Source organism: Gorilla gorilla, chromosome 11, assembly GCF_029281585.2.
Source record: "Gorilla gorilla gorilla isolate KB3781 chromosome 11, NHGRI_mGorGor1-v2.1_pri, whole genome shotgun sequence".
Taxonomy (NCBI): Eukaryota; Metazoa; Chordata; class Mammalia; order Primates; family Hominidae; genus Gorilla; species Gorilla gorilla.
In genome coordinates, this window is record NC_073235.2 from 129,477,729 (window position 1) to 129,503,242 (window position 25,514).

A 25,514-nucleotide genomic window follows, 5' to 3' on the forward strand; every position below is an offset into this window, starting at 1 on the left:
GGATGAGACCCTAGAACTGAAAAATAAGGACATTAGGGGAAAACTGAGGAATTCTGAATAAAGTATGGACTTTAGTTAATAATAATGTGTCACATTAGTTCATTGTGACAAATGTATCATACTACTGCAAGATGTTAATAAAGGCAGAAACTAGGTATGGGGTACATAGTAAATCTCTGTACTGTCTTTGCGATAATTCTGTAAATCTGCAACTGTCCTGAAATAAAAAAGTGTATTTTAAAAATGCTATTGAGTTAAAAATGAATGATAAAACAAGCTTAGGTGACTATATAAATATTCAGGTATTTTGTTTTCCAAAGGATTTTCAAACCTATTTAAAGTTCCTTACCACTTATAGAACCCCAAATTGTAAACTGTATTTGATGAATTATTGTTCTTCATAGAATAGTTAGATGATGCAAAATTTCTTTCAGAGGAAACTCGCTGATATGGTTTGGCTCTGTGTCCCCATCCAAATCACATCTTGTAGCTCCCATAATTCCCATGTGTTATGAGAGGGACCCTTTGGGAGATGATTGAATCATGGGGCGGGTCTTTCCTGTGCTGTTCTCATGATAGTGAATGAGTCTCATGTGATCTGATAGTTTTAAAAACGGGGGTTTCTCTGCACAAGCTCTCTTTTTGCCTGCTTCCATCCACATAAGATGTGACTTGCTCCTCTTTACCTTCCGCCATGATTGTGAGGCCTCCCCAGCCAGGTGGAACTGTAAGCCCAATTAAACCTCTTTCTTATGTAAATTGCCCAGTCTCGGGTTTGTCTTTATCAGCAGTGTGAAAATGGACTAATCCACTGACCCTATTATTAAGTTTCAGCAAATAAATATATGTTGTATTTGAAACCCAGAAAAGTCATAGTCAGTTTAATTAGAATTGTCTGATCAATTATAAAATATTTTCTATTTATAAATATTTTTTCTAAGCATTTCTTAGAAAATTCATTTCCTGTCTTATTTCCTCTTTTAGCAAACTGATTAGTTGCAGTACCAAGGTTATGATTTTTCCATTTATTCTTCTGCATATTTAAATATGGTCATCATGTTTTATTTTAAATTTGTTTTTAGAACTTAATAGTACTTTACAGTATATTTCTATAATTTAAGTCTTCTGATAAAAATATAATTTATAGCCTCATGATTTTTAAAAAAGGCTATTTGTCACCACTACTAAAATCAGAATGAGGGAAATTCTCTCACATGTAAATGAAGGATTTAAGTTAGCGATAAAGGAATTTCCTCACCATAAAAGCTGTTATCCACTAGAAAAAGCAACCTTAAAATTGTGAGATTTCTTCTTGTGATGTATGGATTTAACAGGAATATGCCTGAAGATCTTTACTTGTAAAATACACAGCAATACCAAAGTAAAAGCTTTTTACATAAGAGCAGTTTCAAGATAGTCTTTCCTCCCAAACATTAAATACTTTTCTAACAGAATTTTCAAAAAAAAAACTTTTGGAAAAGAAAGATTAGAGTATATACATTACCACTTTTGCATAATAGTCTTAAAAAGAAAACTCTTAACAATACCCAGTGAAAATTACTACCATCCAAAGCTGCAACATAAGCTATGGTTCATGACATCCCTGTTCCCTCCAACACCCAATGCCCAGTACACATAGGTGGCCACACTTGTGGCCAGCCCCAGTCTTCTCTAGGGCTTCCCAGATGTACCACATACTCCTAACATCCTTCTCTCAATATGTCACCTGTTCCAGATCTTGACTTTCATGTAAGACAATCTCTCTCAAGCACATATACATCAACTTCAACTCTTACTTCCTTCTCTTTTATAATTTGCCCTATTACATCACAAAAATGTGCCCTGGGGAAGTTGGTCCTCTACAGCTTTCTCACTCACATGGCCCTCAAGAAAGGAAGTTCTAAGAAAGCTTGAAGTTTTGTCTGTTTTCTTCACAGTTGTAATTCAAGAACTTAGGAGTATGCCTGGTACTCAGTAGAAATTCACTAACTCCTTATTGTACTACTTAACCAGAATGCTCTCTCATGACAGGTCTACAACCATTTGTGTCTTCTATGACTCCCTACCAAGATCTTCATGATTGGTTATGATTTCTTTTAAATTTCAGGTTCAGCAATTACAACAGCTTACTTCTGCAATGAATGGAAAAACCTAAGAAAATATTCAATACCCACCAAGTGTTAGCAGTAGTAATGTAGTTAACAAAAACTTTATTTTCCTGAATAGAATATGATTCTGGTCTACAGATAAATGAGGTGCTGGTATATTTCCATATTGTGCTTTAAAATCCTATGGTCCAACATTCATTCATTACTAAGATACAACAAACAGTATCTACCAAATGCCAGACTCATTCCACTGAGCATTCAAACCTACTCAGCCACGCTAGTGAAAACAGAAATAGCCTAGCTCAATATCAGACACATACCTATAAGGACACACATCTTCAAGTTTTAGAAAGCAGCAAAAATGTGAATCAACTATGAAGGGCCAATAAAACTGAAGTCTTATTTAAAATAAAATAGAACTAATTTATATTACAGATCTTGTGGAGTTGTGGGTTTCATACCCAAATGTGACAAATGTTCTGCTGTAAGTATTACAAAAGTTCTTGGATCCTAAGTTTTAGCTCAATACTTCAAAGGTCCAACAATATTTAAAAACAATTGCTACAGTAGCGGACACACCAGTTTAGAATACACATTCCATTACTTTGGTCATCACACCAGTCCAGCCTCAATGAAGTGTGGAAACAAAAGTCAGGGAATGCAGGGGAAAAGTCTCAAAGCAATTAGGTTCAGTTTTCCAGACCAAGGTAACATCTTAGCAGAGTACCTACCAAGGGCTACACTGGCAAAATGGACTCATTTAAATTTAATTCCTTTGCCTAAACCTTATGCATATTTTAGTAGAGGGGCTAATTAGCAACAAAGAGGAAGAAAAAGGAGGAGCAATGGGACACATCGGGAGGGAAATCTATGAATCACAAACTTTCTAACTGACCTCTTTTTAAAAATAGAGGTAGCAGCCGGGTGCGGAGGCTCATGCCTGTAATCCCAGCACTTTGGGAGGCCGAGGTGGGCAAATCATGAGATCAGGAGTTCAAGACCAGCCTGGCCAACATGGTGAAACCCCATCTCTACTAAAAATACAAAAAATTAGCTGGGCATGGTGGCAGGTGCCTGTAATCCCAGCTACTTGGGAGGCTGAGGCAGGAGAATCGCTTGAACCTGGGAAGCAGAGGTTGCAGTGAGCTAAGATCACACCATTGTACTCCAGCCTGGGCAACAGCGCGAGATTCCATGTCAAATAAACAAATTAATTAAATTAAATTAAATTAAATTAAATTAAATTAAATTAAATTAAAATAGAGGTAGCTGTGATATAATGCTTATTTTTCAAATAATTTTCTCATTGCTTTTGATATCTGAAACGTCAGTAAAAATGCTATGCTATGACCTAGATCAGTAAGCTACAATTAACATCAGAAGAACTATACTAGTAGAATAAAAGTTGATGAGCTACTGTTGGAAGCACAAAAATAAATCTTGTCAAAACAAAGCAAAGTTCCTGTCAATCTTCAAAAGAACGGTTTGGGGGAACAGAGGAAGTGTCCAAGATTTAAGATACATAAGGAAGTTGCAATTAATTTTATCCAAGTTTTTATATTCAGTCATACCAGATTACAAACAGTCTTGTAATTTTGATGGACTTTTTAATATATCTGATATTGTTAAATCTGAATTTTTAAAATATTGGACAAATGAAATGGCTTGAGATACTCAAAAAATATCCACATTATTGTTCTTGTTTGAAACTTTTCTAAAGCCATCCTCTCCCTTGATCCAAGACTCTTCCCTGAACTGTTGATAAATATGTTTTCAATGTGTCAAGCATTTTGTGAGCACCAACTTGGATAATGGAGTCATGAAATGAAGAGTGAGTCTACTCTCAAATAGCTCACAATTTTTAGTAGGAAGGAGTGCCATAAAACCAGTAACTGAAGCAAGGACAGGTGGTGTTACCGCTTCCATCATCCTTCACGAAGGGGTAAATTTTCTGAACTAAAAGGAGAGGCAGGGTGGTTGGTACACTTGAACCCAGCTAATAAAAGATTTGGGCATTTCCTTTGGTCAATGCATTTAAAGGCATTGATTTTACATTGCAAATGCAATTTTACTTACTTTCGCTGGAAATCCATTCAGAACTCTTCTCAGCTAAGAGAGTTGTTCCTAAACACCTTCTGCCATTATTTTTAAAAATAATATTTCCCATCCACAAAAAAGGAAAAGAAAAGAAAAATGCTGAAGGTTCCTAAAGTGGTGAGCAACAGTAAATCCTGAGTTGGGGTAGGGAGAGAGCCGTGGAATAGGGCTCTATTCATAGAGAAGAGACACATTAATTAAAAATCCACCTAAAAGGAGCCAGTGAATTAGATCGAATTGGGTGGTATGGGTTTTTGTTGTGTACTTGATAATGCAAAGACGCTTTCCATGAGCCCATCTAACTAATACAGCGTGGTGGGAAGCAGGCTTTGAAGACACAATAACATTCCTCCAGCGAGCTTCAAGCTGGAGGCTAAAGCACCAGCCATTCATTTTTCCATCTTGAGACACATTCTTCACCCAGTTCAAAGGCCCAAGAAACAACAAGCCTGTACACTTTCTGAAGGTCGGCCTTTGTAGGGACTTGTGAGGGACTAAAGGCTCAGGCTGCAAAATATTTTTAAAGACCAAGTTTTAGGAATGTAACCTTTTTTATTGGACTGCAGTTTTCACTCCCTAGCCCTCCTCCTCACCCCTAAATACACACACACACACACACACACACACACACACACGTTTGGGCAAAAGGGAGTTTTAATTATACTCTTGGTAACTTCCAGGGTACTCTACAAGTGGAAATAAAATATTTTTAGAAATTAATTTATTACCCATTCTTTTAAAAATGTAATATTAATATTCCTTAACCTAACCAGAAGGAATGGGATTCGCTTTGAAAGGAAGTTATTGTTTAGCTGTGGTTCAAAGAGTATGCTGGAATTGGGAAGGGGGGCAGAGGGAGCTAGTAAGGGTGGGTTAGGGGGGTGGACTGGAGCTGCCAAGATCACAATATAAATACCACCACGTTCAACTTTCAGTCTCTCCCTCTTGGCTCCCCTCCATGACATATTTTATACAGTGTCTTGTTTTGTTTTGTTCTGTAACCTCAGGAACATTTACGGTATTTGAGATTCTGGTAAAAGCAAAATGTAAATAGTAGCTGATGGGAGAGCCGGGTGAAGAGTTAACTAAAGTACTGCCTTTGCTTTGAGTAGGATGTGGCAAACCATTTGCATTTGCTTTCCAATAATCAGCAACTTTGTGTTACCCAAATCTAGATTTATGCTCAGGCAGCGAAAGCCCTTTCAAACCATTTCAAAGTCTCTGACTCCATTTAGGCCCTTGCTCTCCACCTTCCCCTACAAAATGCCCAGCGCCCTGCACCAGTTCTCATGTGGCTCAGTTTGTTGTGTGAGTGGGGACAAGCAGTAAGTCATTGGTGAAGAGACAGTGGGAAGATATCCCCTGGCTCTGGGTTCCCTTCCAGTACCATATTTGCTTTCAAGTCCTATGTGAGCCACATGAGGACTGTTACAAAGTATAATCCTTGGTTGGGTGCTGTGGCTCATGCCTGCAATCCCAGCATTTTGGGAGGCCAAGGTGGGCAGATCACTTGAGGTCAGGAGTTCATGGCCAGCCTGGCCAACATGGTGAAACCTCGTCTCTACTAAAAATACAAAAATTAGCCTGGCATGGTGGCGCACACCCATAATCTCAGCTACTCAGGTGCTGAGGTAGGAGAATTGCTGGAATCCAGGAGGCGGAGGCTGCAGCGAGCCAAGATCACACCACTGCATGCCAGCCTGGGCAACACAGTGAGACTCTGTCCCAAAACAAAACAAAACAAAGTGTAATCCTCTAATCTAGTTCATAGTAGACATCTAGAACAAATAGTATATTTTCACCGTCCACCAATGGCACTAAAAATAGAGATAACCACATCTACTACTAGAAACCTCAATAGTCATTTTTCAATGTTTTACTTAGGGGTGAGCTTTCAGCCTTCACTCAACTAATAAGAGGTATTCTTAAGGAGATCTAACTCTTAAAAAGATGCCATCAAGACCTGAATCTGCACTTGGCCCACAAAGCATGTAATATAAAAATATGTTTCTCCTTTACAAACCTGAATAATAGAAGTACATTATGTATTTTCTGAAATCATTTCCTGCCCCTACATTTACGGTAGTGCCCATTATTCTACTTCATAACACTCTGCCCTTCCTCTTCCTCATGCCACATTTTGCAGTAGCATATTTCTTTATTTACTTGTTTATTTTTGCCCCCTGTAAAGTGCCACAAAGGCAGGGACACACGTATTTCAGTCTCCACTGCCTGGCTCACAGAGAAAAACTCAATGAATATTTATTTAAGGGAATATAAGTGTTTGTGTTTTTCCAAAAAAAGTAGTATGAAGGAAATCACTGATATTTCACCCAAAGGTAGAACTGTTCACTATAAACATCTAAGAATAATTTTATTCTAAATGTTCAACATGCAGTTGATAAACATTTACTAATGACAACAAAATAACTGCATTTAGTATACTATGGTATCACAGTAAGTCAGAAAATACGGATTTTCTAATAGTATCTCTATTTTATCCCCTTGATGCTGGGTGTGGCTATGTGACTTGCTTTAGGCAATGGGATAGTAGCAAATGTGATATAAGCAGAGGCTTGAAAAGTATTTATGCATTCATTGCTTCCCTGCTCTTGCTGCTGGGAACCTGTTCAATACCACATGAGGACTGGGTCAGTCTGCTGGGGACATGTGGACCAGTCAATAGCAAGCACCAACTGACAGCCAGCATCATCCACCAGATATGTGAGGAAGAGCATCCTAGACAACTAGCCCCCAGTCAATCCTCCAACTGACTGAACCACTGCATTTACCCTGATGAGACAAGCAGAAGAACTGCCCAGCTGAACTCAACCTAAATTACCAACACACAGAATTGTGACCTAGTAAATGATTGATGTTTTAAAGCACTTTATTTGGTTGTTGTTTGTTACATATTGAAAGCTAAATGATATATACACCTGAGAAACTAGATAGCTTCATATATAAAACTCTTTAACAGCTTTTTAAAAATTTCCTTCATATGGATGAATTTCATTCCTCCTTACTTTAATCTGGAAGAAAACTAATACTACTGCTATTAGTATACTCTTATTGGTAAGTCACCAAAAAAACGATCAAACACTGACTATTCTAATTCAAATGTTTTTTTTATTTTTTTATTTTTATTTTATTTTTTATTTTTTAGATAGAGTTTCGCTCTTGTCTTTCAGGCTAGAGTGCAAGGCTGTGATCTCGGCTTACTGCAATCTCTGCCTGTCAGGTTCAAGTGATTCTCCCGCCTCAGCCTCCCGAGTAGCTGGGATTACAGGCGCCTGCCACCACATGCAGCTAATTTTTGTATTTTTAGTAGAGACGGGGTTTCGCCATGATGGCCAGGCTGGTCTCGAACTCCTGACCTCAGGTGATCCACCCACCTCGGCCTCCCAAAGTGCTGGGATTACAGGCATGAGCCACCACGCCCAGCCTCTAATTCAAATGTTATCTGTTACCACATTCTCGAAAGTTTCTATTTTGTAACAAGAGCTACCCCATTCTATTCATTCTCTTCCTGGACCACAATTAGCAAGAATAGCAGGGTATCAGTCATAAATGTTTTTGACCACTAGAGAAGCTCCTCTTTGCTTCAAGGTAGAAATTATCTCAGCAATACACACTTTCCTTAGGAGACAGGGTAGATTCTCCTTATTCCATTCCTGTCCAGTGTTAATAACTTTGGAGAAAATAAGTGACAGGACATCACTAGTGTAAATAAATTTCATTAATTAGTTGTATGTAGTCTTATGTATAAAATAAATTGCTCCCAGAATTTGAAATGTTGAAAGACTATTCCAATAAAAAGCATTAATTCTTTTGAGCACTGAAAAATATGAGACATTGGTATCCAGAAAGTCTCCAAAAAGATCCTTAACCTTAATACTTAATCCCATTATACCATATTAAGAACTAGTTATTCACTCAGTCTTGGGGGAATGAATGCCTAAGTACCATGAAAGTGAACAGGAAAAGAAAATAAAGTAGTAAAGATTTAAATTGGTGGTGTTTAAAAACTTAAGACACTTTTCTGACCAGGTGTGGTGGCTCACACCTGTAATCCCAGTACTTTGGGAGGCTGAGGCGGGTGGATCACTTGAGGTCAGGAGTCCGAGACCAGTTTGGCCAACATGGTGAAACCCTGTCTCTACTGAAAATACAAAAATTAGCCAGGCGTGGTGGTGCACGCCTGTAATCCCAACTACTCAGGAGGATGAGGCTGGAGAATGGTTTGAACCTGGGAGGCGAAGGTTGCAGTGAGCCAAGATTGTGTCACTGCACTCCAGCCTGGGTGACAGAGTGAGACTCCGTCTCAAAAAGCAAACAAAAATAAATAAACAAATAAATAAATAAGACACATTTCTTAATTTGAACATTTCCAACTTGAAAAACCAGATCATTTTTTAACCTATGCTTCTCCCCTTTCACTGTTATGCTAGATTAATCACTAGAAACTTTTCTTTTTTTTTTTTATACTTTAAGTTTTAGGGTACATGTGCACAATGTGCAGGTTAGTTACATATGTATACATGTGCCATGCTGCTGTGCTGCACCCACTAACTCGTCATCTAGCATTAGGTATATCTCCCAGTGCTATCCCTCCCCCCTCCCCCCACCCCACAACAGTCCCCAGGGTGTGATGTTCCCCTTCCTGTGTCCATGTGTTCTCATTGTTCAATTCCCACCTATGAGTGAGAACATGCGGTGTTTGGTTTTTTGTCCTTGCGATAGTTTACTGAGAATGATGATTTCCAATTTCATCCATGTCCCTACAAAGGACATGAACTCATCATTTTTTATGGCTGCATAGTATTCCATGGTGTATATGTGCCACATTTTCTTAATCCAGTCTATCATTGTTGGACATTTGGGTTGGTTCCAAGTCTTTGCTATTGTGAATAGTGCCGCAATAAACATATGTGTGCATGTGTCTTTATGGCAGCATGATTTATAGTCCTTTGGGTATACCCAGTAATGGGATGGCTGGGTCAAATGGTATTTGATCACTAGAAACTTTTTGAACCTGAGGATTGAAAAGAGACATGGAAAGTAGTGTGTCCTTTTTTTCCCTTTAAGGGTAACAACAACAACAACAAAAAAAACAGTAAGTCTGTTATACAAGGTGTATTATCTGCTGTGCCCCTTTAAGTGCTGAAATTTGGGATCTGAGCATATTCTTCCATAGAAGACTTGGAGCAGTTGGGCATATAACCAACTTTTTATTACAAAGCTTCAAAATTTATAAGCAGTCTATCTCTGGAAAGATAAACAAAACCCAGCAGTGATGGTGGCCTATGAGAAACTGGGCACAAAGGTGGGAGGAAGCCTTATTTTTCACTCTCTACCTTAAAAAAAAAAAAACAAAAAAAAAAACAAAAAAAATTGGAAACTTATAGCATGTACATGTATCACCTATACAAAAATATAGAGAAAAAAATAGTGTGAAGAGACCCAGCAAGCTATTATAAAACTTGGTAGTCTAAAAAAAAAAAACTTTTTAAAAATATTTCTGTAAGAGACTACCACAAACTTAAAAATAAATATGACTGCATATCATCAAAACAGAGGGAGAAAAATCTCAAAAGCAATTATACTTGCAGCCAGAAGCAAGCAAGGAACCACAGTTCAAAGTGTTGGACCTTTTCTTCATTAAAAATAAAAACCACCCACCCAAAGGAAAAAAAAGAAAAAAGTCCTTGAATAACAAAGCTAAGATAGCAAGAAAAGACTTTAAAATTTATTTTGTAGCCCCCACTTTCCCCCCACGTTTCCTAACACTGACCACCCCATAACAAGTCCACATTCAACCCCTCTTCATTTAACAGCTGGATGCCTCTTCTTCTGGTTGCTTTCACTGGGACTAAAGATCCAAAGCAAAGATATCTTTTTTCCTGCTTTTTGTCAATATTATGTTTGCAAGCTTAATATCCAAAAATGGGCCATTCTTCCAAATGAGAGTTCCTTCCTGATTATTTAGTATGCTGATGGTATTGTCAGACAGGAAGCCATGGTTAGAAAGATTCAGAAAAATACAAACCTTTAAGCTAGTTGGGCACTTTTGCCCTTTAGGTTTATGAAAAATGCCAACTTTTGTGAACTACACAATCGGAATCTTGATTTGGTTTTCCCGGATAACTTATGTCATAAGAAATTTGGTAACTCCTTTGGTGATCTCCTCTCAGTGCCATTTTTTCCCTCCATTTCCATGAATCTACCTTCATCCCCTTTCAATAAAAGGTGTACTATTTGGAACATGATAGGTGCTCAATAGAGCTTACTGAGTAAAAGAAGGGGAGGGGAAGAACAAGAAAAAATGGCTTAGGGCCTATTTGACAAAAGCAGATAATTTATGTTAGGGTTGAGAAATGGGTGGTGGGCTTGAATAGTATTAAAGACAATTAAAGATCTTCTGATCTTCTGATTGTCCCCACAACCCCTAAAACTCAAGGGTAAACATAATTATTTTTCATATCCATAGAGCCCTCCAAATAATTTTTAAGTGAATAGGGACATGATGATTGGAGAAGATTAGATAAATTATAGTTGACTACTTAGCAATTACTCAATATTCCAGTGGCCTTTAACTAACTGCTAAATGTTTATAAATGTCTTTTAATATTTTGCTAGCTCACTTAGATCATATCCTTCCTAAAAGTAAAAATCATGACTTTCTGTGCAAAACATAATTTGTTTGCCACATTACATATATTCAAAAAAAAAAGTCTCTTTGATCATTTCAACAAACGTGAGAAAACTTCTCAAGATTAAGTGATATTGTTCAGCAACATGACCTAAATATGTCAGGGAGGATCAGAGAACATGCATTAAAGTATTCTTTGGTCAACAATAAAAGTGGAGTACAAGGATACATATGTAATATGCAATATTTATAAAACTTGGGATGGTAAAAAGGAATACAATGAATGCAATCCAACTTAGCTTATTCAATAAAACATTCCTGGTAGAGTAATAAAACCACAAAATCTCTACTCTGCTTTAAGATAACTGCAACTAGAATCATAGTCTGACCCATGTATTCAACTCTACTGCCATTATCAATGGAAAATACAGAAAAAGGGTCAAAAAGCCTTTTCAACATAAATACATCTTTTTCAAAGCTCTATTATTCAAAGATCACTGGCTCACTGAATAAGCACAAATAACATTTATCCAACCAAATTTATTTCAACAAATAGATTATAGCAGAGCCTGCTGCAAGAATACTATTAAAATGGAAAGTGTTCCTTTTATCATGCATGACAGTACCTTATACTTGTCCAATCCATCTTCTCCCTTTTTGTGAATTAAGAATGGGAGAGATACTACCATTTCCAAAGTATAAGACAAAAATAGAAGCAAATAGATGATACTTACTAACCTATCTTCTTAAAAAGCTTTACAATAAATTTTTGTAACTATGTCATATTAGTTTGAAATTAGTATGCAATTATTATATCATACTAACGTTAAAATGTAATTTTAAGTTAAAATTCAATATGATTACACTTTCTGAACATGTTTCAATAACATTTTAAAAAGAGCTCTCAAAGTCTGCTGCATAGCTATGGACTAATAAGGTAACGAAAGAATAAATCAGTTACATAATTATAAATGTGGTAGAGGCAGGATCTATTATTTTACATGCAAAAAAATACTAGTATGAAAAAAAGTTACAGGATCTTTAGTGTGAAACTGGCTTCAAGCACGATTCACAAGAAGCTATTTTCCTTGAATACAATTTCCAGTAACTTTGTAACATGAGGAAATAATTGAGGAAATGGCTTTCTTTAAAACAAAACAAAACCTTAAAACTGTGAAATGTTCCAATATACTAAATTACCAACCCATCAAAATAAAAGGAACCATTTATATACTATTCAGCTAAGACACATATCTGATTATAGTGAGAGGATTGGAAAAGAATAAGTCCGTGGAGTTTCTTAAGAGGCAACAGACTATTGTAATGACTTGTGAAATCCACATGGAGGGACAAAAAAGGTCGAAGCTTCTGAATATATTGGCAACTCAACAGTCAAGATAACACAGGGTTGGAAAAGCAGTGTTGGCTCAACTAACTAATCAAAAACCCTAAAGCACAAAAAACCTGGACAACACTAATTTTGCCAGCAAGAGAAATATTGAGTTGTTTCATACACCTAAGAGAGAAAAATAAAGCCAAACAAAAAATTGTGGAAGTCCTCCTATAGTCCCCAGTTGGCTTCTCAAATTTCCTTACCATTCACTTAAATGGCTGTCTCACTGAAGAACACTGATGGTACAAATGAGACACATTATCCACAAACACACCACCCCTGAAAAAGAGGTGATTTCCAACAGGATGCATGTGTTAATTTCCACAGTGTGCACTGGTTAAAGCTTACTCTACAGTGTGGGGAGGGGTGGGATGTTTCTGAGAGCTGACCTTAGGATGTAGGAACTAGCAGGTGCCTTGCATTCCCACACACATTTTATTTTTAAAAAGGCGGAAGGAAGAGGAGCATAATCCAGTCTAGAGATGGTTCCAAAAACTTAGGCTGGTCGATCAGGAGGGTTTGCCTTAGGGTTTGTTAAAACTTGAAAATGCCCCCTTGAAGCAAGAAAAGTTAATGTCAGTCCTGAATCAAACAATGTTTTCCTTCCAGGCCCCAGTCTGTCCATAAAGAATGTCTGATCCAAAGGCTAGAAATGGACAGAAGAGGTTATTCTCATGCTTTATCATGACCCTGTCAACAGCTTCTTCGGAAAGAATCCTCATTGCAACTGACCCATTAAAGAGTATCAGTCATTTTCTCCACAACATTCCTATGTTTAGAGCTGCAAAGGAGGTTAGAATAATTTAGAACAAAATCCTCAAGTTACTGATGAAGAAATAGGTCCAGAGAAATTAAGTGACTTGCCCAAGGTCACTCTGCTAGTGAAGGACACAGGCTGTGTTGGAGCCCAAGATCTCTGGCTCCCAAGAACTGCTTTTTCCATTGCATCATTTAAGATAGCACAAAGCTATTTTCCTGGAATTCTGATTTAAAAAAAAAAAAAAAGGTGGCATGCCCTTTGGATCCCAAGTCTCTTCCTGTAAGGCAATGCTGGAGATAGTATTTATTGAGGGGGAACTCAGAGAAATGACTACAATATATGCAACATTTTATGGATTTATTTTTAATATAAAAAGATACCTAAACAATTGCAAACATTAAGCAAATTATTAGCTGCTCAAACTTTTCTGGAACAACAGAGAAACTCTCTCCCACTGCTCAGTAGCAGTTTTGGGGCATACTATTTGCACCTGCTTGGTACGTTTCCACCTGTGATGTTTCACTTGGCCTCTCAGAAAAAGCGCTGCCCTGGGATCTTATGATTCAGTGATGCAAGAGGGATGCTGGCTGGTGAGAAATGCTTATTTGAGAGGGAAGGAGGAGGAGGAGAAGAAAATACTCCCATAGCACTTTTCTTTCTTATTTTCCTTATTTTAGAAAGGCCAAATCTGAACACATTTTCCATCCCATGTAGTAATATATCTCACATAATTTTGGTTACTGGAAGGTACACAACACAAATCTAGCAAGCTTTCAAAATCGACGTGCCCAGCCTAAATTGACGGGCTGTCACTGGGACTGTCAACGATGGAAAAATGAATCTGTGTCTGAGAACGCCACAGCATTTCCTCCAAGCCTTTAAGGAACACACTACCCAAACCCTTGTCACACCGGGTTCTCAGGATCTGCAAGCTGCAGTCCCGTCTTTCATTTCGCTGTGAGCTCCCTCACAGCCCAGGAGGATGCGTTTTCCCAGCTCTTACCTAGCTCAGGTGCTTTGCAGTAAAGTGTATGGAGCCTAGGGCACTTTCAAGCCAAAGGAATTCCCCCTCCCCCCATGACCCAAAATGATGGCAGCCGCAGCACTCGCAGGTCTCTCTCCCTCCCTTGGTTGCGGGGGGCGGGCAGGAATCGCGGGCCAACCCCACCTGGCCCGCAGGCCCGCAGCCACGTGCGGGACTCCCTCCTGCTCGCGAATCTCGAGACCGGAAGACGAAGGAACGTGGCCTCGTAGTAAACCATAGTAAAGAGAGGAGGGAAACAAAATGGGGCTCGTCACATGGTTACGGCCTGGATTTTTCTCAATTAAAAATAAGAGCAAGTGTGTGTTTCCGGCCCCCGTCCGTGGGCTGGTTGGACTTTTTCATTCTTAGGATTCTGATCCAAATGCAAGAATACAGCTGAGGGCACAACGTCCTCAGTCGGCGGGCGCGGTGCGGAGGGGGCCTGCGGCTCAGCCTGCGGGCACCCGCGGGAAAGAGGTGCCAGGCAGGGTGGCAGAAAGTGGCCCAGGGACGTCCGCCCGCCACCACCGCCAGGGGACCCACGGAGAGCCCCGCCCCGCCCCCGCCGCGGCTCAGCCGTTTCACATGCTGATTGGCTGTGGTGGGGGCCAATCAGCGCCCAGCCGCCCCGCCCGCCCGGGACCCGGAGCAGTGCGGCTGTGCCCGAGGGCGGGGCCTCGCCCGCCAGCGCCGACCACGCGGCCCGGGAAGGGGCCCCGCCGCCCGGGATGACCCGAGACGGGCGGGGGCGGGAGACCCGAGGGCGGTCTGGCTGCAGATTCCCCCACCCCGGGCGAAAGGGGGCTCGGAGGAGGGAGGAGAAGGAATGCAGGAAGCGGAGGTGACCCGGAAAAGGGAAAGTGCCAGGGCCGAGAGGGTTTGCGCCAGCCAAAAAGGCCACAGGGCTGGGGAAAGGGGAGGGAGGGGAGGCAACCTTGGAGGTACGGAATCCTTGACATCACAAAAAAGGAAACAGAATGAAAAAGAAATGGAAAGAGTCTTTTTCTGTTTTTTTTTCTTTTTTTTTTTTTTCTTTTAAAGGGGGAGGGCGTAACAAAGAATGACAAAAACAAAAAAACTGAACCCAAAAGGCATGGCTGGGGTCTGTGTCTTTGTCAGCTGCAGTTTCAAAACTAAAAGACAAATTTGATGCTGGGTAAAGGTGGCAGGGCTGCTATGACCGAGTCTGAGAGGCTCTTTTTGCCCTGCTTCTTGGGCTCTCAATTTACTCTCTGCAGAGAGTGGGCCACAAGTACTGCGAAATTCTGAAAAGGAGCAAAAGAAAAAAAGGATAGTGTCAGGAACATGAAATAAGAGGTGGAAACAAAGGGATGGCAGGGGATAGTACTAGAAAACGAGCAAGCCAGAACTAAGAGGCTATGCAAGAGAAAGGGCAGGCAGAAAAGGTCACTGGACTACAGGTAAAGCAGACAGGCTTCCAACAAGTCGAGCTCCTGAGCTCAGTGCTTCACAAGTGTTCTCCTCTAACAGACAATGAAAAATTTTAAACAAGCCGAGATGTTTCAACAGAGCACACGCCTTATCATACCTCTATTCCTTTCACCGAGTCTCAGGTTTTACCTGAGAAATGAGGAAAAGAAGCAAAGACAGCAATTGCTGAGGAAGTGAGGAAAATAATGTTTGCACACACATACTCATTCGGAGCAGAAGCTGTTTGCCACTCACAGGTCTGACTTCTGTCTGTTTCAGATAGCTATAGAATAACATCTTTGGACTCAACAGGGCACAGGCAAGCAAGCAGAATTGAGGATGTAAATGTGCCAGGTAGCATTTGGTGCCTCACTTTAAACACCAATACAAACATCTCAAATACGCATTGTAGAATTTTCCTGGCACTGTGCAAAGCATGGTCTATTGTTACTCCAGAATTATTAGAAATAGGATTATATGATTATTCCAGAATATTTTATTTTCCCAAAGATGGTTAAGGATAGAATTTTGTAGAGTTTTTGTTTTTTTAATGCATCCAACACATAGAAGAATTTTATCTTAAAGACCTTTTTAAAAATGAAAATTCTAGTTGGTCATCAATTTTCTTCAGAGCAAACATCATTTATTCTACTCTATAAAAAGAAACCTAAACAAATTAAGATGACAAGTAAGAAAAACTTATTCTCTTCATCTCCTTTAAAACCAAAATTTTAGTTCTGCTGGGCTGGTTTTCTTCAAATTCTCATTATTTTACCAATGAGGCACTTTATAATACAAATGCTTAAAGTGTTGAGGGATTCTGACTCCCAAAAACATCATTTGGTATAACAAGATTTGTACTGCTGACGTTGATATACACAGTTAAATCTTTCTTCTAGTGAATGATGAAAATAAATGTTGAAGTAAATACTGATCAAATAAATGCTTTTTGTAACATATCACCCAAAATCTTCATTTGAGTGTTCATATACCTTTTTCTTGTTCTACAAAATAGAGAATTATATGGATCAAATATTGGAAACAGAATTAAGAAGACTATGAACACATGATAAATAAATACCTGTCGATAGGAAACCAGGGCACAGATTAATTTCTTATGAATGGACACAAATTAAGAAAAATCAGTGCTTTTAAAAGCTCATTCTGTGGAGCATAGATAAAATTCACAAGATAATCAGTTTGTCAGAGTAAAGTGTTTCCAAATGCTGGAAACTTCTGCATTGCCAACTCATCACATTATTTGCAAACTGTACTCTCTTCTACCCACAATTATGACCACCAGAAAACAGGATCAACAGAACGAAGGGCAGGCTAATTTCCTATTACAAATGTTTTTCATTTTTAATACGGCATTAGCCACAGAAGACCTAAAGCCAACTTTCAGCATTTACTGTGGTGTCTACTCTTGAACTTAAAGGCACACAGCAAATAACCCTAAAAGTGGAGGGTATACAGTTTAGCCCTTCTACTCAATGCAAAACAAAACAAAACATATTAAGGCATGTTCTTGACTTAGTATGCATTCTTCTCAACAAATAAAAGTAATTTTACAGAAGATATATAGTAGCCCCCAAATGATATCTGTAATGTCTCAGCACAAGAATAGATAACTATAAGGCAGACATCCTAGGATGAACTCCCACAACTCTTAATAATGGGTCCCAGACACATACAGAGTTTCCTGCATATCCTGTACGAGAGAGGCCAGGCCCGTGGGATGGTGGGTCGGTGTGTGAATAATATTTCACAAATCCTGGTACATGAACAAAAGGAGAACGTCACCCATAATTACTCTTGAGAGATCACAAAATAGATAGGTACTTCTCTCTAAATACGTATTTCTAAAAAGCTCTTACTCCTGATCTTTTTAGGGCAGGATGAATAGAAATCAATGCTTCCCACTGCTGTTTATGTTGCCCTAGTATTATGAAATCACAGAACAAAAGTACAGAGAACAACTTGATAAGATCACCCTTAAGGGCTCCCAGAAACTATTAAGATAGTTTAAGATAAGGAAGGGTTTAGCCCCTGTGTTAACAAATATTTTTTGTAGAACTGTCTCTTCCAGGGGCTGACCTAAATATATAGTGAAAAGAAAACTTCAACAAACAAATCAAGCTTCTTACGGAGGAACTCCACAAACCTCAGAACTGGCATAGGATATATGTTTTAAAAATACTGCAGTAACTACTTCACTTGGGAATTCTCAAACGAAAAAGCCCTCCTGTGGCTGCTCCTACATGTTTGTTTGACTCTCTGCCAGATGTCAGTGTGGGGTGAGCATCTTGTGTGCCCTGAGAATGTAAGTGCATTCTCCCTGAGGAAGCAGTGGGAAAGAACAGGAAGGGGCAGAGGCGAAGAACAGAATTCAAGCACAAGGTTAAAAGCAGTTTTGTCTTCTGACTTTGTCACCATGAAACGCACCTGCTGTGATGTCCAGTTGAGCTACTGACGGTCCTCTGGCTGCTTCTGGAAACTGATGCTGGCATAGGCGCTTAAATCCTCACTTGAGCGGCGGATGGAGCTGCTCTCACCGCTGCCCAGGGGTTGATGAGGGGGTGGGGGTGGGGGAGGCTGCGGTTCAGGGGTGCACTCCTGAGCGCACTGTTTGAAGTCCTTGACCAAATCCAGGTCTATGTAGTTAAGACCATTCTCCAAACCCCCAGCAGCCCCACACAGTTGGGCTGGCTCCTTGGGGGCTCCCCCAAGCTCCCCAGGCCTCAGCCACACATTCTCAAAGGAAGCAGAGCTGTGGCGTTTCACATCCTCGCTGCTGCTGCTGCTACCGCCACCGCCCCCTACTGCTGCCCCCGCTCCAAAGGGCACTGTGTTGCCCACCCGGGTGGCACTGGGTGTTGAGGAGAAAGTCTCGGAGCTATGCCTCCGCCGGCACCCTTGTGGGTCTGCACGGATCACTTTGGCACTCTGGTTGCGGTTAGGACTGAGGTTCACCCGGGTGAAGGCGCTCATGCCCCCAGGTCCTTGTGGGCCCCCCAGCAGGGACGAGTGGGCAGCCAGCTCTGCTGCCCCTTGAGGCCCAGTCAGGGAAGCAGAGGCTGCTGAGGATGAGGAGGCAGCAGCCATGGTGGCCCTGGGCAGGCTCACCTCCTCTGCAGCAATGCCTGTCCGCATGTCAGCATAGCTTACAGGGGCAGCTGGCAAGGTGTCCACGTAGCTCTGACGGGGACAACTCATCTGCATGGTCATGTAGTCACCCCGGCTGCTGGGCACTGCCCGGGTAGGCCTGCAAATGCTAGCAGCCCCGGGAGGTGCAGGGCCCAGTCTGCCCATCTCGACCCCAGTGCTCTCCTGCCAGGCTGCCCTCCGGCCCGGCCCCAGGTCCATCTTCATGTACTCCTCAGTGCCAGTCTCTTCCTCTCTGGGAGCTGGCTGGAGCTGGGATGGACACCTGACAGAAGGTGAGCTGTGGGAAGCCACCGGGCCAGACAAGTAGCCAGGCTGATCACTCCCAAATTCAATATTGACATATTCCCCCGGGCTCTTGGGCTCTGGAGGGTGCAGCAAGGGCTGCTGCTGCTGCTGCTGCTCTCGGGCCCGAGGTAAGGTGCTGGCCTTGGGATCCCCCAGGGACAGCCTCGTGGGCCGGGCCAGGCGGCTATTGGTCTGAGCAGCCGTGTCCACCTTTCGAGGCAGATGGGGCTGCAGAACCTGATGGTGGGGATGTGGAAGGCTGGGCTCCAGCCTAGCGGCGCAGTATCCCCCACCCAGGCTGTCGCTGCTGGTGGAAGAGGAAGAATCATCCGCTGTTGCAGCATAGAGAAGGCGACCAGAGCTAGTGGAAAGGCGGAGGTGCTGATGCCGGGCACCCTCCTCCGGCTCCCCGGGGCGCTGGGTGTGCTTAAAGGATCTTGGTAATGAGTAGTAGGAGAGGACTGGCTTGTGCTGGGGGTCCTCAGGGCCGTAGTAGCAGTCGGAGGGGCTGCTGGTGTTGGAGTCCCCCACTGGTGACATGTTCATGTAGTCACTTGTGCAAGGTAAGAGCTTACCACCACTGCTCTCCACTGGGGGTTTGGGGTGAGGCAAGACATGAGAGTGGTGACCCCCTACCCCGTTTGTCCACAGCTTTCCATAGCTGGTCCCGGAAGGGATGGCATTGCTGCTGCTGCTGCTGCTGCTGGGGCCACCTCCAATGTCAGGAGAGCAGCCGCCGCTGGGGGACATCATCATGTAGCCATTGGGGTCCACTCTCTGGGGATGGCGTCTGATGGGATTGATGATCTGCTGTGGGGCAGACACGCTCTTGGGGCTCATGGGCATATAGTCTCCACTGCCCTTTCGGCCGCTGGGCACTGGAGCCACCCCTGGGGACATGGGCATGTAGCCATCATCCGTGTGGAGGGTGGAGCTCTCTGGGCGGTGGTGCCCCCCCCGACGCTCCAAGGGGTGCATTTCCAGACCCTCCTCTGGGTAGGAGTGAGTGGGCACGAAGGCGGAGTGCCTGTGTCCCGGCAGTCGGCCTCCACTGCCACCTCCTGGTGGGTAGGCAGGCATCATCTCTGTATACTCCTCAATGGAAGCCACTGAGGACTGGGACGGGGTCTTCTGGTGGGTAATGGTAGGGGATGTGCCTGCCGAGTGAGTTCTCTTTCGGAACCGATTATCCAGATCTGCAGCACTGGCTGCTTCATCCCCAGCCAAGGCTGGACTCGTGCCCAAGCCTGTTCCTGGGGTGTAGCGGTGGCCATTGCCACCCCGAGACAAAATGTAGTGACCGTTGGGGGCGGTCAGGGTGGAGGGCCCCTTGCCACCCATGCAGATATAGTTGCTTAGCTCCTCCTCACCGCGGGCTGGTGGGGTGTGGCCCAGGGAATCCGGAGTGACACTGCGGAAGGAACTCCGGAAATCGCAGGGACTGGAGCCGTACTCATCCGAGGAGATGAAACCGCCATCGCTGGGGGAACCAGACACCGAAGCACTAGATCGCCGTGGGAAGAGACAATCCGAGGTGGAGCCATGGCCACTGGTGCTACTGGACGACAGACTGACTGGGCTGGTGGCCGAAGGCGAGCAGCGGGAAGCCGGCATGGGGATGGAGCGGCTGTGGTTGAGCGGGGGGTGCAGCCGGGCGCTGCCCCGATGCCGGTGGGCGTGGGTTCTGTTGGTGCTGGGACTCACAGGGCTGCTGTCCACCGAGGCTGGGCGGGACATGGTGCCTTCGCCGTCACTGGAGGCGCGGACACGGAAGGAGCCTGGCTTCCCGCCCACCATGCTGGCCGGGGAGGTGGCGGTGATGCTCTCAGTGCGCGATCGGCGGGTCAGCCCCACCTGGCTGGGCGGGGGATTGTTGAGATGGTGCCGGCGCAGGGGGACGCTGATGGGGTTAGAGCAGTTGGACGAGGACTGGCTCTTGCTGCGAGGGCGGAACTCATCACTCATGGCCCGCATGGCCTCCAGGATGGTCTCGTGCATGTTCTGGGCCACCACGGAGTCATCCACCTGCATCCAGAATTCCCCGGGCCCCGTCACGGCAGAACGGCCCACCTCGATGAAGAAGAAGTTTTCCGAGTGGCCACAGCGCCTGATGTTCATCAGCTGCAGCACCACGGCCGCTGCCTCCGAGTTCAGCTTCACGAAGCTGATGGTCTTGCTGGTCAGGCAAAGGCGGTAGATACCAATCAGGTTCTTTGTCTGACCCAGGCCCTTGGGCTTCAGGATCACTTGCCAGACCTCTTTGAATGCGGGTCCTGGGGGCACGTCACCGTAGCTCAAGTCCTCCCCAGCCTCACCAAGGCCGGAGCTGCCGCTGCAGCTGCCCCCACCACCTCCCGCCCCGAGGGCCGCAGCTCCGTCGTGGTGGCCCTTAGCACGGTTGTGCAGCTGTAGGAGAGCCTGGTACCAGCTGTCTTGCTCGGCCTCGCTGTCCGCCGCGATGGCAAAGTGCTCGTCCCGGGTGTAGAGAGCCACCAGGTGCTTGTTCTTGGAGTCAGCCCGCTTGTTGATGTTGAAGCAGCTCTCAAGGGGGATCGAGCGTTTGGGGGCGCTCGACTTGTGCCGCCACTTCTTCTCGTTCTCGTAGTACTCGAGGCGCGCCGGGCCCCCAGCCTCGCTGGCCGCGCGCAGTACGAAGAAGCGTTTGTGCATGCTCTTGGGTTTGCGCAGGTAGCCCACCTTGCGCACGTCCGAGAAGCCATCGCTCTCCGGAGGGCTCGCCATGCTGCCACCGCCACCACCGCCGCTGAGCAGAGGGAGGCGCCGAAAAACAACCGGGTGGGGGGCGGAGGCTCCTCGCCGCGGCCCCGCACATGCAAACAGGGCTGGAGGCAGCAGAAACCCCGACTCTGAAATCCACGCCGCCCCCCGCGCCGGGGAGGGGCAGCTGAAGGAGGACGCAGCTGCTGAGCCAAGGAGAGAGCCCGACCGGAGTTTTCGGGCGCTTCACGCCCGGCGGGGAGGCAGTGCGTCCGGGGTGAGGGCAGCCCCGATCCTCCGAGAGCCAAGTCTCCTCTTAGCCGCCGCCGCCACCAGGAAGGAGCGAAGATGCATCTCTCGTCGCCCCGGCTGGAGTCCGGCACAGGGAGGCGACAGTCGGGGGTCCCTGCGGTGCCCCTCCAGGAGCGCGCGCGCGCGCGCGCCTTCCCTCCTGAGTTCCCCTCTGGAAGTAGCGATTCCCGAGGCAAATTAAATATCCTTGGGCAGGGGGAGGCGGGTTGCCAAGTCCCAACGTTGCACGGGGTTCTCCCTCCTCCTCCTTCGCCTCCTCCCACCCCCCAACCGTCCCAGCCGCCACCAGCCGCCCAAATACCAGCTCAATCGCAGAGACCGCGGCGCTGCGGCTGTTGCTGTTGCTGTTGCTGCTGCTGCTGCTGCTGCCGCCGCCCGCGGGCGCGTCCTCTGCAGCCCCCATCCGGGCCCATCTCGGCGGGCGGAGAAAGTGGCTTTTCCATGCGAAACGCTACCGGGCAGCCAGTGCAGCTGGGGACCGGCCGGAGGGACAGGCTCATCCCTGCCCCTCGCTCCAGGCGGCTGGCGAGGAGGGGAGGGGACAAGGGCGAGAGGCGATGGGGGAGGTTTGGGAAGGGTTCGGGGAAGACGCCTGTTCCTCGGGAGGCGCTGCCGCTGCAGTTACTTCTCCCCTCCTCCCTCCTCCTCCTCCTCCTCGGAGAGTTGCCGAGAGCCCCAACCAAAACAAGCGGCGGCGTCTGGCTCTGCGCGCCGGCCCCCTCCGACTGCGCCGCCGTCTCACTCGGAGGAGAAAAACACGTGACGGAGCCTCCGCGCTCGGCAGCCGGGCAGCCGCCGCCGGGAGGCTCCCGCCCGGGTCTCTACATTCCGGGCCGAGCCCGCCCCGCGCCCGCCCCTCTCCGCCCCCCAGCCGTGCTGCAGCGGCGCCCGCGCCGACCCCGGCGCAGTGCTAGGACAGCGCCCCTGCGCGGCCGCCAGCTCCGGCGCAGCGCCTCCCTACACGCGCGCCACCCAGGGCGCCCCCGGCCCGCAGGAATCCCCGCGGCGGGCGCAGGCGGGGGTGTTTGGGTGGCTACCCGAAAGCACGAGGGGAGTCTGGGAAAACGGGAGGGGACGAGTTCGGGAAGACGCAGGAGTGAGGGTGGGGGGCGACGGGGGGGCACTGCGGCTACAGAGCCCCGAGTGGGAGGCCGGGGGGAGGCGGGGGCGCCAGAGCTGGGCGGCCTCTTACCTATCAGGTAAGACTGACCCAAGGGAGGGAGGTTTCTAGTCAAGGCTGTTTCCCCCAGGAAATTTAAAAGCTAGATTTCGGCTTCAGGGCGATAGGCCATGGTGAGAGGATCTGTATTTTTGTAAGGTTTTTCTAAAGGACTTCTGGGCCAGCCTTCCACCTTGGGATCCCCAGATTTGCTGCCGTGAGGTACCTGGAAGGAACAGAGGGACGCCCAAGGGCAGTGACTGGGGGCAGTTATGGTCACTACAAAAGGAGAACAGGGATCCCCAGGAAGTGTCTCACGTCCGGCGCTGTGGAATTAGTTGCTGATCAAGTAGGGAGAAAATGTAAATATCACCTTTCTCCTGCTCCCCTTGCCCATCCGTGTGACGGGGGGACTCACACCTAAGGCTGAGTGCATGGGGGAGGGGAAATGAGAGGTCCCTTATCATATTCCGAAGTCTATCCGTGACTTTAAAAAGCTGTTAGGGACCTTCAGAGGGTTCATAAGGCCAAAACCCTACTGTGCAAATATTGGCTGAAATGTTTGTTTCACACACAGCTCCCACACCCATTGAACCACCCTATAAATTTTTAACCTTGACCACAAGGATAATAGGGAGAAAACAAGGATGGTGCCAGCTCAACTGTACAGGAAAATGGGTACTTCATGAGTGGACCAGATCAGCAGCCTGGGTCTACTTGAAGCGCCCCTTTCAGGGTCACCTTGCGGTATCAGTCTCCCCACAAACAAACGCTCCCCAAAGTTTTTTTATTTTTTAAGCTGACTTATAAACAAGCAGTTTGTCCCTGCTTGCTCGCCTGGCACTAAGGACCCACAGAGATGTCACTCGGTTTAATGCTGTCTCATTTTGATGCCTGGCCCGTTTGGGGTTGCCGCCCCTTTACTACGCCGGGACCCTCCTCGGCCTCAGGCTCCCAGGCACTGCAGGATGCTGGCTGGGCACTCAGCAGTCGAGGCGCTGGGCATGCTCAGTGGCTGGGACCCGCCGGGCCGCGGGGGAGCGCGCCTCGGCCCAATGCGGGCTGAGGGGCGGAGCGAGTTTCCCGGGGAGGCCTGCTGATTGGTGGGATGGCCTGTTTTTCAAGCCTTGCACTGCAGAGGGAAGGTGGGGGTAGAAGGGTTGAGGGTACCAAGGTAGGTTGCAAAGCGTAGTAAAAAAAGAAGAAGAAGATGATGATGATGAAGGAGAAAAAGAACCATAGGCGCCATTCAGAGGAGTGCGATACGTAAATTAGGGGGATTGAGCATCTGCAGAGGGGCTCCTCCCCACCCAAGCCTGGGAGCCTCTCGTTTCTCCTCTCCCCTTCCTGTTCCCGGTCGTCATGCAGCCTCATCTAAACCTGGTTAATCTATAATTTGAGTACACATGTTGAATTGAAAGCCCTCCCTTCTTTTCCTCTGACAGCTTGGTGATGTGGGCACACGTGCCCACTACAGCAAGGCTATTAATAGCAGATATTTGGAAATGGAAGCGAGGCGGCACTCACAGTGACCGAAATTCTGGGGGTATAGAGTGCCTTGTAGGGGGTAGGGCAGGGAGGTGCAGAATAAAGAAGCCTGAAGTTGGTGGAAAAGTGTTAACTGTATGCCCGGTTTTACCCTAGACAAGAAAAAAGAGAGATTATAAAAGGGTTGTTTACTAGTAACAATGTAATCCAGATAAGGCCAAAGGGCTTTTTACAGGTTTGATGTTTAGCGCTGGGATGGGGGTAGTGGAGTACTTAACATTTTGTAAGACAACAAATCAAATCCATGGACATTTACTTTTCAAATGGCCCTGTCCCTACCTCCGTCCCTCCACCCCCCCACCCCCCCAAAAAAAGCTAAATAAAGGTACTGTACCTCTATGGGGGAAAAAATACTCTTTTCTGGAAGGAGGGGAGGGTTGGAAAATTTATTTGCACGTACTTTACAATTATCTTCATAGGAAGGATTTTGATCATAAAAAGCTAATTATGATAATAAACCTTTTAAAAAATATATCTCTCAGTGTTAAAGCATTTCTGCTTTAAAAAACACAATTTCAGTTGCTAAATATTCGAAAAAAATTATGAAATAAGCCTCACTGCTGTGACAAATTATGTTCAGACCAATGGGTTTCCTATGGAAGATAATCACTGATCATAAGATATTAGTGCCATTTTTTCTACTTGCTGATGTTTTACTACCAATTTAAAGGTGGTTAATATTTGTTATAATTATACTACAGTAAATTCAATTGTTCTCTACAATTGTTTTATTAATGGGCTAACTGGAAATGCATTTACATTTGGTTCATGTAATATATAGAATAGAAAGAGACGCGTTTGTGGGAACTCACTGAAGTAATGCTGAGCAGGTATGGGTATTATTCTGTCACCTAAGCTA

General features: G+C 45.2%; 1 protein-coding gene across 2 annotated transcripts in view; it reads right to left on the reverse strand.

Moving 5' to 3' along the window:
- Window positions 1-22,742, reverse strand: part of IRS1 (insulin receptor substrate 1) — a 64,535-nt gene extending 41,793 nt beyond the window's left edge. The window contains exons 1-2 of one of the 2 annotated variants that reach the window (XM_019022751.4): window positions 17,911-22,742; window positions 15,035-15,299 (exon numbers count right to left, since the gene is read on the reverse strand). In XM_019022751.4, the coding sequence (XP_018878296.3) occupies window positions 17,932-21,660 (3,729 nt within the window). In that variant the 5' untranslated portion in view covers window positions 21,661-22,742 and the 3' untranslated portion in view covers window positions 15,035-15,299; window positions 17,911-17,931. Of the gene's footprint in view, window positions 1-15,034; window positions 15,300-17,910 lie in introns of those variants that run through there. The other variant, XM_004033291.5, reaches the window with a different exon arrangement.
- Window positions 22,743-25,514: the final 2,772 nt, after the last annotated feature.